Source organism: Tachyglossus aculeatus, chromosome 19 (assembly GCF_015852505.1).
Source record: "Tachyglossus aculeatus isolate mTacAcu1 chromosome 19, mTacAcu1.pri, whole genome shotgun sequence".
NCBI classification, from domain to species: Eukaryota; Metazoa; Chordata; class Mammalia; order Monotremata; family Tachyglossidae; genus Tachyglossus; species Tachyglossus aculeatus.
The window spans coordinates 1,201,002-1,214,043 of NC_052084.1; the positions used below are offsets into that span (position 1 = coordinate 1,201,002).

General features: G+C 47.5%; 1 protein-coding gene across 5 annotated transcripts in view; it reads right to left on the bottom strand.

The window, feature by feature from the left end:
• Positions 1-13,042, bottom strand: part of ARID4B (AT-rich interaction domain 4B) — a 109,381-nt gene that overhangs the window by 27,381 nt on the left and 68,958 nt on the right. For all 5 annotated transcript variants that reach the window (XM_038761071.1, XM_038761067.1, XM_038761072.1 and 2 more), the window contains exons 12-16: positions 12,199-12,271; positions 11,028-11,122; positions 7,930-8,027; positions 5,048-5,291; positions 2,307-2,482 (exon numbers count right to left, since the gene is read on the bottom strand). In XM_038761071.1, coding sequence (XP_038616999.1) covers positions 2,307-2,482; positions 5,048-5,291; positions 7,930-8,027; positions 11,028-11,122; positions 12,199-12,271 — 686 coding nt within the window. The remainder of the gene's footprint in view (positions 1-2,306; positions 2,483-5,047; positions 5,292-7,929; positions 8,028-11,027; positions 11,123-12,198; positions 12,272-13,042) is intronic.

A 13,042-nucleotide genomic window follows, 5' to 3' on the forward strand; every position in this document is an offset into this window, starting at 1 on the left:
AAGGCTATTATTTTGCTGCAAACCAACAGTAATTGGGAGAACTTCCCGGTAGCCTCAGAGAGAGAGAGTTCTCTTTGGCAGCCATCCTATCTAGTTTCCAGAATTTAGTTCAGTCGCATTTACAAGAGAGCGGAGGGTCAGAGAACGGAGAAACTGAGCGGTTTCCGACAGAAGTGAACAGGCACTGAATTACATCTGGTTCCGAACAGCATTTAAGCACATGAGACCCTCTGAAAGTGTTTAGCCATAACAACACTGATTGATTTGAAAAACGTGCTTAAGGTTGCGCTTAAACGGACCCAAAAGACGGGGCACACTTCTCCTAATACATATACTTATCGCTACACATCACTCAAATGAATCACGATGATAAAAAAAAGGCACGTTCGCTTTTAAGTCTGACGAGAGCTGCAAGGAAAGCCTGATTCTTCACAATGACCACTCTGGCTATGGGTTCAAGACATCATCCTCTGTTCCTCTGTACTGCTAGGGCCCCACTAAGAAGCTGAAACTGAAGGAAGGGTGCCGAACGGTCTTTTCCCCTCGGAAACTTCAAGGGCAAAGCTCAGATCGTGCGTTGTTTGGGCGAGAAAAAAATCCGCTGAGTCCATTTATATGAGGATTTTGCATTTTAAGCGGCAACTTTAAACCACTTTCCTTCAGTGTGCAGGCCAAGTTCTCGGGAGAAAGGACAACCTTCAAGCCGGGCTCGGAGAAGTGGCTGCGGGCGGAGAAGAGAAGCAGCGTGGCTCAGTGGAAAGAGCCCGGGCTTTGGAGTCGGAGGTCACGGGTTCAAATCCCGGCTCCGCCAGTTGTCGGCTGGGTGACTCTGGGCAAGTCACTTAGCTTCTCTGGGCCTCAGTTCCCTCATCTGGAAAATGGGGATTGAGATTGCGAGCCCCCCCCGTGGGATAACCTGATCACCTTGTAACCTCCCCAGCGCTTAGAACAGTGCTTTGCACGTAGTAAGCGCTTAATAAACGCCGTTACTATTATTATTATTAATGGTTGACAGTGAGAGAGCCCGATTCCAAAGTGATCGATGCTTTTAAGAACCTGGCTATTATCAATGGTTTACAGTGAGAGAGCCGATTCCAAAGTGGTAGATGCTTTTAAGAACCGGTCCCTGGCAAGTCTCGCGCTGCTGTTTAGTTCGGGGCCAGTCTTTTGCCAAAAACCGTGACGTGAACCTTGGATAACTCGAGGCCGCGCGGTTTCGCACGCGGCGTTAGCTTGCCGTCTGCAGTCTGAATAACGCACAGCTGTCCGGGAAGTGGGCCGCTTACCTCGCAATAGCTCCAACAGCCCTTCAGCTGTCAGGACGGGAAGCCGAGGAAACTACAAAGTGTCTGTCTGACAGAGGGAGCATTCAGCTGCACTCCAGCACATCCAAACCGCTACCGCTAAGCCGAAAATGGGGGATTGGCAGGAGAGGGAGCTGAATCGATCAATCAATCCATCAATCGTATTTATTGAGCGCTTACTGTGTGCAGAGCACTGGACTACGCGCTTGGGAAGTACAAGCTGGCAACATCTAGAGACAGCCCCTACCCAACAGCGGGCTCACAGTCTAGAAGGGGGAGACAGAGAACAAAACCAAACATACTAACACACTAAAATAAATAGAATAGATAGGTACAAGTAAAATAAATAAATAAATAGAGTAATAAATATGTGCAAATGGCATTAGGTCGTCGCTTCTGCTGGTTTTCTGATTCTGATTCTTGTCCCCCACCAAGGAAGGGGGACAACACACTCTCTCTCTCTCTGCTCCCCTTCGGCCCCCGTGATAAGGGGGAATTTGAATTGTACAACCGCGCTCATTCGGGACGAGGGACCACTTGGACGATCACTAGCAGATAACCGGGGCACGACACGGGGATGCGAATGCCCCGTCTCCGCTATTATTCGTGCACAGAAAAAAATCACCAAGCAAGCCACGCACCCAGGCTCCCTGCTTCTCCCGGAAAACGGGCTGGGGTTCCCTTCGCAGCCTGTCAAAACGTCGGAACGCCGGGCCAAGCATCCAGCAGCCCACCCGGCTCCTCGGCACGCCCGTCCTCACGGCAAGAAACTTGCGCCAAGGCTACAGAGCAGGTTTTCCACACACGCCGGCAAATGGAAGAGTCGCTGGACGCCTTTACAACTAGGAAGGGGAAATCTAGATCCCTTGGCCATTCTGCATCCCTCCTCCGCCCTCTCCTGAAACCATCGGCGACGATGGTTAACTTCAGGTTCCACCTTGGACGACCACTGGAATACCATCCGCTTTCCTTAAACTTTCCACCAAGGACAAAATGTCTTACCCGGATTTTCCTTTCTCTTCCTCTGCCTCTCCCTTGGCGCCGAGGGCTTCGTCTACTTTAGAAATCTCCTCAGCTTTCTCTTCCAGGCGCTCGTCCTCTTCGTTCTTTTCTCTACCCGATTCCTTCTCCCGATCGGCCTGCGTAGCCCCGGGTTCCGGGACGTTCTTCCTGTTTCCCTACGGGAATGTCGGAGGCAGTTAGTGACCACGGCGAGCCACTGTTCCGGGGCGCAACTTACAGCGCACCGTAGGCGGCATGGAATGTAAATCAACGGCAGAGAGTGGTTTTCCTATCGGACAGGCTAATTCTCTCGGAGTTCGCTCTATTCCGCGGATCGTTTGGAAAACAAGGCGGGCAGAGGCCCCGGGGGGGACTCGAATTCCAGCTGAAAAATCCCAGCGGCTGCCCAGCTCCTCTCTCAGTCGACTGCACGGGGCCCACCGCTTCTCAATCCATCAATCAATCGTATTTATTGAGCGCTTATTGCGTGCAGAGCGCTGTACTAAGCGCTTGGGAAGTACAAGTTGGCAACATATAGAGACGGTCGCTCTCGCGGCCCTCTATAAAGCCGGAGGCAAGGAGGCGAAAAAGCAAATACTTGTCCACGAGAAGCAGCGGGGCGGACTGGAAAGAGCACAGGTCACGGGTTCTAATCCTGGCTCCACCACCTGTCTGCCCTGTGACCCTGGGCGAGTCACTTCGCTTCTCTGGGCCTCAGTGACCTCATCGGGAAAATGGGGATTGAGACCGTGAGCCCCACGTGGGGCAGGGACTGTGTCTAATCCGATCCGCTTGGACCCACCCCAGAGCTTAGGACGGTGCCTGGCGAATAGTAAGCGCTTAATAAATACCATTATTATTATTATTATTATTATTATTATTATTTTGAAAGAGAAACACCCTCTCAGAGGGTCAGGCCGCTCCTTGTGACCGGAGGGAAGCAGCGTGGCTCAGTGGAAAGAGCCCGGGCTTTGGAGTCAGAGGTCGTGGGTTCGCATCCCAGCACTGCCACATGTCTGCTGTGTGACCTTGGGCAAGTCACTTCACTTCTCTGAGCCTCAGTTAGCTCATCTGTCAAATGGGGATTAAGATTGTGAGCCCTGTGTGGGACAACCTGATCACCTTGTAACCCCCCCCAGCACTTAGAACAGTGCTTTGCACATAGTAAGCGCTTAATAAATGCCATCACCATTATTACTATTATTATGTCTGCTGTGTGACCTTGGGCAAGTCACTTCACTTCTCTGAGCCTCAGTTAGCTCATCGGTCAAATGGAGATCAAGACTGTGAGCCCCGTGTGGGACAACCTGATCACCTTGTATCCCCTCAAGCGCTTAGAACAGTGCTTTGCACATAGTACGCACTTAATAAATGCCATCATCATCATTATTATTACATCTGCTCTGTGACCTTGGGAAAGTCACCTAACTTCTCTGAGCCTCAGTTAGCTAGTCTGTCAAATGGGGATTAAGACCGTGAGCCCCGTGTGGGACAACCTGATCACCTTGTAGCCCCCCCAGCACTTAGAACAGTGCTTTGCACATAGCGAGCGCATAATAATAATGATGACATTTATTAAGCGCTTACTATGTGCAAAGCACTGTTCTAAGCGCTGGGAAGCTTACAAGGTGATCAGGTTGTCCCACATGGGGCTCACAGTCTTCACCCCCATTTTCCAGATGAGCGAACTGAGGTCCAGAGAAGTGAAGTGACTTGCCCAAAGTCACCCAGCTGACAAGTGGCGGAGGCGGGACTTGAACCCATGACCTCTGACTCCAAAGCCCGGGCTCCTTCCACTGAGCCACTCTGCTTCTCACGAAGCAGCCATAACAAATGCGATCATTATCATTATTATTATTATTATGAGAGTTCCGATATTTGCAACGAGCTCGGGCAGTGGGCAGAAACAACGCAACCAGACGAACCACGAGCTCCCAGAGGGGCACACGGAGGTGTCCGCTAGCTGACCTCACCTATTAAACACTCACCTGGAGTGTGTTTTATTTGATAACGATAGTGATGAGAGGAATAATAATACTAATAATAATGAAAATTATGGTATTTTCTAAGCACTCACTTTATGCTAAGCAAGGGTGCTGGGGCAGAAACAATGCAACCAGATGAACCACGAGCTCCCAGAGGGGCACACGGAGGTGTCCGCTTGTTGATCTCACCTATTAAACACTCACCTGGAGTGTGTTTTATTTGATAACGATAGTGGCGAGAGGAATAATAATAATAATAATAATGAAAATTATGGTATTTTCTAAGCACTCACTTTATGCTAAGCAAGGGTGCTGGGGCAGAAACAATGCAACCAGATGAACCATGAGTTTCCAGAGGGGCATACAGAGGTGTCCGCTAGCTGACCTCACCTATTAAACACTCACCTGGGTTTTATTTGATAACGATAGTGGTGAGAATAATAATAATAATAATAATAATGAAAATTATGGTATTTTCTAAGCACTTACTTTGTGCTAAGCAAGGGTGTTGGGGCAGAAACAACGCAACCAGACGAACCACGAGCTCCCAGAGGGGCACACGGAGGTGCCCGCTAGCTGACTTTACTTATTTAACATTAAACTGGAGCGTGTTTTATTTAATAACCACATTCCCGCTTCATCCCGAACCTCCGCAGGGTTTTCGGGGGCACGAACAGGACCAGAGGAATATCCGCAGGCTTTTTAGAGAACGCAGCTAAGGGCGAATTGCGCGGCGGTAACCACGAGATCGTTTACCAGAGGAGGCTTTATATTCTCTTTTCTCTCAGTCTCCTCTCCGGCAGGTTTCTCCGTTTCTTGGGGCTCCGTCGCTCCCTCCTCGGCCTTTACGGCTTTAACCTCCGGTCCAGGTTCTTCGTGGACTTTTCCCTCCTTGGCGTTTTCGCACTCCTTACAGGGCCTGTTGGAAACCTTCTCGGGCAGCGCCATCTGAAATTCAATGTTTGCTGACCTGCAGTACTCTTCAAAGCCATATAAGTACCTGTCAACCCCAAAAGAGAACGCGTTCGGTGTCAAGAGTTGGAAAAAAAAGAGACCAGAGGCATTCATTCATTCATTCATTCATTCAATCAATCGATTTATTGAGCGTCTACTGTGTGCACAGCACTGGACTAAGCGCTTGGGAAGTCCAAGTTGGCAACATGGAGAGACGGTCCCTACCCAACGGCGGGCTCACAGTCTAGAAGGGGGAGACAGACGACAAAATAAAACATATTAACAAAATACAATGAATAGAATAAATACGTACAAATAAAATAAATAGGGTAATAAATACATACAAACATATATACATATATACAAGACTTCTAGACAGTGAGCCCGTTGTTGGGTAGGGACCGTCTCTATAGGCACCTATTTTAGGGTGTGAGCCCCACGTGGGACAACTTGATTACCTACATTCATTCACTCAATCATATTTATTGAGCGCTTACTGTGTGCAGAGCACCGTACTAAGCGCTTGGGAAGTACAAGTGAGCAACATCGAGAGACGGTCCCTACCCAACAGTGGGCTCACAGTCTAGAAGGGGGAGACAGACAACAAAACAAAACATATTAACAAAATAAATAGAATAAATACGCACAAGTAAAATAGAGTAATAAATATATACAAACATATATACATATATACTCACTCTCAGTCATATTTATTGAGCACTTACTGTGTGCAGAGCACTGTACTAAGTGCTTGATTAGTACAAGTTAGCAACATAGAGAGACGGTCCCTACCCAACAGCGGGCTCACAGTCTAGAAAGGGGAGACAGACGACAAAACAAAACATATTAACAAAATAAAATAAAAAGAATAAATATGTACAAGTAAAATAGAGTAATAAATATATGCAAACATATATACATATATACTCACCCACTCTCACTCAATCGTATTTACTGAGTGCTTACTGTGTGCAAAGCACTGTACTAAGCGCTTGGGAAGTACAAGTTAGCAACCTAGAGAGACGGTCCCTACCCAACAGCGGGCTCACAGTCTAGAAAGGGGGAGACAGACAACAAAACCAAACATTTTAACAAAATAAAATAAATAGAATAAATATGTACAAGTAAAATAGAGTAATAAATATGTACAAACATATATACAAATATATTCACTCTCACTCAATCGTATTTATTGAGTGCTTACTGTGTGCAAAGCACTGTACTAAGCGCTTGGGAAGTACAAGTTAGCAACATAGAGAGACGGTCCCTACCCAACTGTGGGCTCACAGTCTAGAAGGGGGAGACAGACAACAAAACAAAACATATTAACAAAATAAAATAAATAGAATAAATATGTACAAGTAAAATAAATAGAGTAATAAATCTGTACAAACATATATACATGTATACAGGTGCTGTGGGGAGGGGAAGGAGGTAAGACGGGGGGGATGGGGAGAGGAAGGAGGGGGCTCAGTCTATCTACCCCGGCGCTTAGAACAGTGCTTTGCACATAGTAAGCTCTTAATAAATGCCATTATTATTATTATTATTATTATTATTATTATTTAGAGATTAAAATCAAGTTTCATTTTAAGACATATTCTAAATTTCAGAAATAACCAATAATCCCCCACTTCTCAGACCTTCACGTTAAAATCTCGGAAAACGGGCAGTCATTCATTCACTCATTCAATCGTATTTATTGAGCGCTTACTGTGTGCAGAGCACTGTACTGAGCGCTTGGGAAGTCCAAGTCGGCAACATCTAGAGACGGTCCCTACCCACCAGTGGGCTCACAGTCTAGAAGGGGGACGTGGGACAACTTGATTACCTTCATTCATTCACTCAATCGCATCAAGCGTATGCGGATTACACCTCACTTTGGCAGCATTAAAGTAATAATAATAATAATAATAACGGCATTTATTAAGCGCTTACTATGTGCAAAGCACCGTTCTAAGCGCTGGGGGGATACAAGGTGATCAGGTTGTCCCATGGGGGGCTCACAGTCTTAATCAGAGAAGCAGCGTGGCTCAGTGGAAAGAGCACAGGCTTTGGAGTTGGAGGTCATGGGTTTGAATTCCGACCGCCACATGTCTGCTGTGTGATCTTGGTCAAGTCACTTCACTTCTCTGGGTCTCAGTTCCCTCATCCGTAAAATGGGGATTAAGACTGGGAGCCCCCCGTGGGACAACCTGATCACCCCGTATCCTCCCCAGCGCTTAGAACGGTGCTACGCACATAGTAAGCGCTTAAAAAATGCCAATTATTATTATTATTATTATTATTAATCCCATTTTCCAGATGGGGGAACTGAGGCCCAGAGAAGTGAAGTGGCTTGCCCAAGGTCCCACAGCTGACAGGCGGCGAAGCCGGGATTCGCACCCATGACCTCGGACTCTTTCCACTGAGCCACGCTGCCTCACGGGTGGAGGGCCTTTCCAGCGCTTAGAACGGTGCTGTGCACATAGTAAGCGCTTAATAAATGCTATTATTATTATTATTTTTTTTTTTTTTTTTTGGATTCCTCTGGTGGCCCGAGGGAAGCTACGACTGATTCAGTGGCCCGCCCTCATCGGACCCAAATTTTCAGCCCGGGCGGCCCCCGCCAAATCTGCCGGAATTCAAGTACGACCTCGGCGGGCGCCGTCGTCGCGAGGAGGGCGATGGACGCCTTGACTTACTTTTTGTATGCACATTTAACATTGTAGCCCGCCGCCGAGTTTAACACGGGGATCCCGAGGTCCTGGTAGACTTGCTTCCACACCGCTCCGCTTTCGATCTGTGGCACAACAGGGGGAATCCAAGGTCTCTCGTTAACGAAGGGGAAGGCGGCAAAACCTGAGCACGCGCGTGCCGTCGGGGGCTAACTCCTCACCCTGGGCTTCAAGGCTGTCCATCACCTCGCCCCCTCCTACCTCACCTCCCTTCTCTCCTTCTCCAGCCCAGCCCGCACCCTCCGCTCCTCCACCACTAATCTCCTCACCGTACCTCACTCTCGCCCGTCCCGCCATCGACCCCCGGCCCACGTCATCCCCCGGGCCTGGAATGCCCCCAATCCCTCTGCCCATCCGCCAAGCTCGCTCTCTTCCTCCCTTCAAGGCCCTGCTGAGAGCTCACTTCCTCCAGGAGGCCTTCCCAGACTGAGCCCCTTCTTTCCTGTCCCGCCATCGACCCCCGGCCCACGTCATCCCCCGGGCCTGGAATGCCCCCAATCCCTCTGCCCATCCGCCAAGCTCGCTCTCTTCCTCCCTTCAAGGCCCTGCTGAGAGCTCACCTCCTCCAGGAGGCCTTCCCAGACTGAGCCCCTTCTTTCCTCTCCCCCTCGTCCCCCTCTCCATCCCCCCGTCTTACCTCCTTCCCTTCCCCACAGCACCTGTATATATGTATCTATGGTTGTACATATTTATTACTCTATTTATTTATTTATTTATTTATTTTACTTGTACATTTCTATCCTACTTATTTTATTTTGTTGGTATGTTTGGTTCTGTTCTCTGTCTCCCCCTTTTAGACTGTGAGCCCACTGTTGGGTAGGGACTGTCTCTATGTGATGCCAATTTGTACTTCCCAAGCGCTTAGTACAGTGCTCTGCACATAGTAAGCGCTCAATAAATACGATTGATTGATTGATTGATTGATTGAGAAATCAATCTAAAAGCAGAAAAATCCTGCAGCCGGGCTCTTATCGGCGCCGGGATTCATTCGGGCCGTGGAACGGCCGCGGCCCGGTTGCCCCACAGAGAAATTTCCAGAAAGTCGCGCGTGCTGAAGGAGAGGCCTTCTGCCTTTTGGAAAACAGCCAAGTGGCAGCCAAAATCCAGCGCTTTGCACACAGTAAGCGCTTAATAAATGCCATCATCGTTATTATTATTACCAACAGGCTAGTATGTTTGTTATATCATCAGAAATATCATTTTTCGTGGAGAAGCTGGACGCGGGAATAAAAGAAGAGGCGCCTTAAATGCTTTCTTTTCCCATAAGAATCCCAATGTTGATAACCAGAACAGTTCTATGGACCCTAGCAAAATGATAATAATAATAATAATAATAATGCTGATGGTATTTCTTAAATGCGCACTCTGTATCTAGCACTGTTCTAAGCGCTGGGGTAGATACGAGGTGATCAGACTGGATAAATTTTAGACTGTGAGCCCACTGTTGGGTAGGGACTGTCTCTATATGTTGCCAACTTGTATTTCCCAAGCGCTTAGTACAGTGCTCTGCACACAGTAAGCGCTCAATAAATACGATTGATAGACTGTGAGCCCACTGTTGGGTAGGGACTGTCTCTATATGTTGCCAACTTGTACTTCCCAAGCGCCTAGTACAGTGCTCTGCACACAGTAAGCGCTCAATAAATACGATTGATGATGATGATGATAACAGTTCCTGTCCCACACGGGGCTCACGGTCTAAGTCGGAGGGAGCGGGATTTAATCCCCATTTTAGAGATGAAGAAACTGAGGCACAGATAACTTAAATGACTGGCCCAGGGTCACACGGCAGACAAGTGGAACAGCTGGGATTACAGCCTGGATCCTTCCACAAAGCCACGCTGCTGCCCTGCTATAATAATTGGTGTATTTAATAATAATAACAATAATGATGGCATTTGTTAAGCGCTTACTATGTGCAAAGCACCGTTCTAAGCGCTGGGGAGGTTACAAGGTGATCAGGTTGTCCCACGGGGGGCTCAAAGTCTTCATCCCCATTTTCCAGATGAGGGAACTGAGGCACAGGGAAGTGAAGTGACTTGCCCCAAGTCACCCAGCTGACAGTTGGTGGAGCCGGGATTTGAACCCATGACCTCTGACTCCAAAGCCCAGGCTCTTTCCACTAAGCTGCTTCTATTTGTATGTGTTTGGCACTTATGGGCCAGCACAATTTAGATCAATCGGTGGTATTTTTGAGCGCTTACCATGTGCTCAGCAGTCTACTAACTTCCCAAGCGCTTAGTACAATGCTCTGCACATAGTAAGCGCTCAATAAATACGAATGATTGACTGATTGATACTAAGCGCTCGGGAGAGTGCGATACGATAGAATCAGCAAACACGTTCCCTGTCCCTAACGACCTTACAGTCTAGAGGGGAGATGGGCATTAACATGAATCAGTAGGCAATTTATAATAATAATAATAATAATAATAATAATAATTATAATTATAATAATGGCATTTATTAAGCGCTTACTATGTGCAAAGCACTGGGAAGGTTACAAGGTGATCAGGTTGTCCCAAATGGGGCTCACGGTCTTAATCCCCACTTTACAGATGAGGTAACTGAGGCCCAGAGAATAATATAGTAATATTATATTATAATAATATATAATATAATATATAATATAATAGAATAGAACAATATATTATAACAGAACAATATAATATTATAATAGAACAATATAACATTATAATAATATAATATATTATAATAATATGATATAGTAATATGATATATAATATAATATAATATTATATTATATTATAATATAATATATAATTCGCAGGAGAAACCGTGAATGCCACTGCAACCTTAAACGTGTCGACAGCACATCTGCCGACGGCTTTAGGACACGGACGAAGAGCCTCGTCCGACAACTAACTTGGGTGTGTGTGTCTCTGTGAGAGCCGGAGACGGCGGGTATCCGGGTTTATTATCCGAAAACGAAACGGGAATTTGGGGGTGACTGATTTTACACGGCAGGCTGGCCTGGTTCTCTCTGGCGCTCCAAAATCTTTGTAATCAATTTACGAGCTCTTCAGCGTCGCTTCAATACTTACGCTGTCAAATCCTCCGAGCTTCTGCACGAGTCTGAATAATTTAAAGAGATTCAAGTTTCGGTATCCAAGAACGGGCCGCTTATTAATAGGTGTGCCTATTGGGACGATAATAATGAAGTATTTTAGAGATTTATTTTAAGACAACGCTCCTGAAACCTCTTAATCCAGCCTTGTGAGTGAGTAATGCGATTTTTTATTTTTTTTTATCATTACACCCCCGGCCCCAGGGTCCCCGCTAGGCGTGATTGACACGGCTCATTGGCCGCTTGGGCTCCATTTTGTTATTTCACCAAGGACGTTGTACTTCCCAAGCGCTCAGTACAGTGCTCTGCACACAGTAAGCGCTCAATAAATACGATTGATGAGGATGATGACGTTGGTTAGCCAGCGACCGGGTGCGGAGCAGGAGCCCTGGGCAATCGCTGACCGGTGGCAGAGCCCGCCGAACCACTCAGCTGATGGGTGCGGTACTTATGGAGCGCTTACTACGTGCCGAGCACCGTGCTACGGCGCTGAAGTTGGCAGACACGACCTTCCCGTCACGTCAGGTCTCTTCTCCTCATTTCCCCCTGCTGCGGGGAGGGTCCTCTCCCTAGCCCCCCCGCCTCTGTCTGCTGGTGGGAGCCCACTGTTGGGTAGGGACTGTCTCTATATGTTGCCAATTTGTACTTCCCAAGCGATTAATACAGTGCTCTGCACATAGTAAGCGCTCAATAAATACGATTGATGATGGTGGACATGCTAAGTCTGGGTGTGAGCTTTCTCCACCTATTAAATCAGCCTCAAGTAGGTCAAAAAAAAAGTCCAGAAATGGCTCTTTCTCTGCATATCTCCTGCTAATTGAGACTAACAGGGGATCGAGGCTCGCCTTTTTAGGCAGCAGTAGAGGGGGAAACGCGGGGGGAGACGCGGGAGGGAAGAACAGAGAGTCCAGTGATCACAAACTGGATCGGGAGGATCTCCGTTAAAGGCGTTCTGCCGCACTGTGGGACGACCTGAGCTGAAATCTGGGCATCCTTCGACACTTTCAGAGGGGAGGATGGCGTGTGAGGCCCGCTTCTCGACTGAACCGCGACTACGGTAAAACAGAATCGTCTCCCGGGGCCAGCAGCCATTTATTACCGGTCAACGGTGCCGAGAGCTAGTCCCACTTGCAAGAAGAACCACTCACCTCTGTCTTCCATAAACTTGTACAGCTGCTGAAGGAAGTTCTCTCTTTCCTCGGGAAAAGGTTCTATTTCTTCCTAATTTAAGCCAGGCGTCCAACAAAGAGAACCAAAAACACCAACCCAAAATTATCCATCGCGGCCTCAAATAATCCCCATCCGCACGCCTCTTGCCACACGCAAAAAACCCACAGTCCGCAACTGAACGGTTAAGAGGGATCTCTGACCACCAAGTTGATCGAGGACAAACAAGAGGGGACACTTCCCGATAGCTGGACTTTTGACGGGAGAAAATGTCTGAAAGAGAGATCTGCAAGTAGATCAATGGAAGGGTATTTTTTTTCTTTGGAAAAGACCGGTCTCTCGAACGATTTTGATAAGGGAACTGACGCGTACGACGACCTCCTCTCACCGTCCATCAGGGAAGGGACCGACTTGGGCTGCGTAGAAGGGCAATTTTCACGCCTATCAAGCTCAGGCCGGCAAAGGACATCAGGCGGACCTCCCTGGCGTTTAAACTACTACTGTACCACCATTAGACAAAACGGCTCGAAAGCACTGATGCACCGGATCGAAACAAAATAGAACAAAAAAGCGCTCGAGGGTCGAGCCAAGCTATTTTCAATTTCATACACTACCACCTAACTAAATCAGCTTGCCTATCCCTTGCGCAGTCTTTTAAAAGGAGCCTAATAAAGTGACAGAAACACGTGGAAAGTCATTCGTCGAGTACCGTTCGAGGAAAACACTGATCAAAAAATTGAGCATATCGGTATCTGGTCCAATTTCAGACCCTCCAAATACTTCCAAGGGATCACTAAGGATTGGGAAATGTGACAACGATTAATC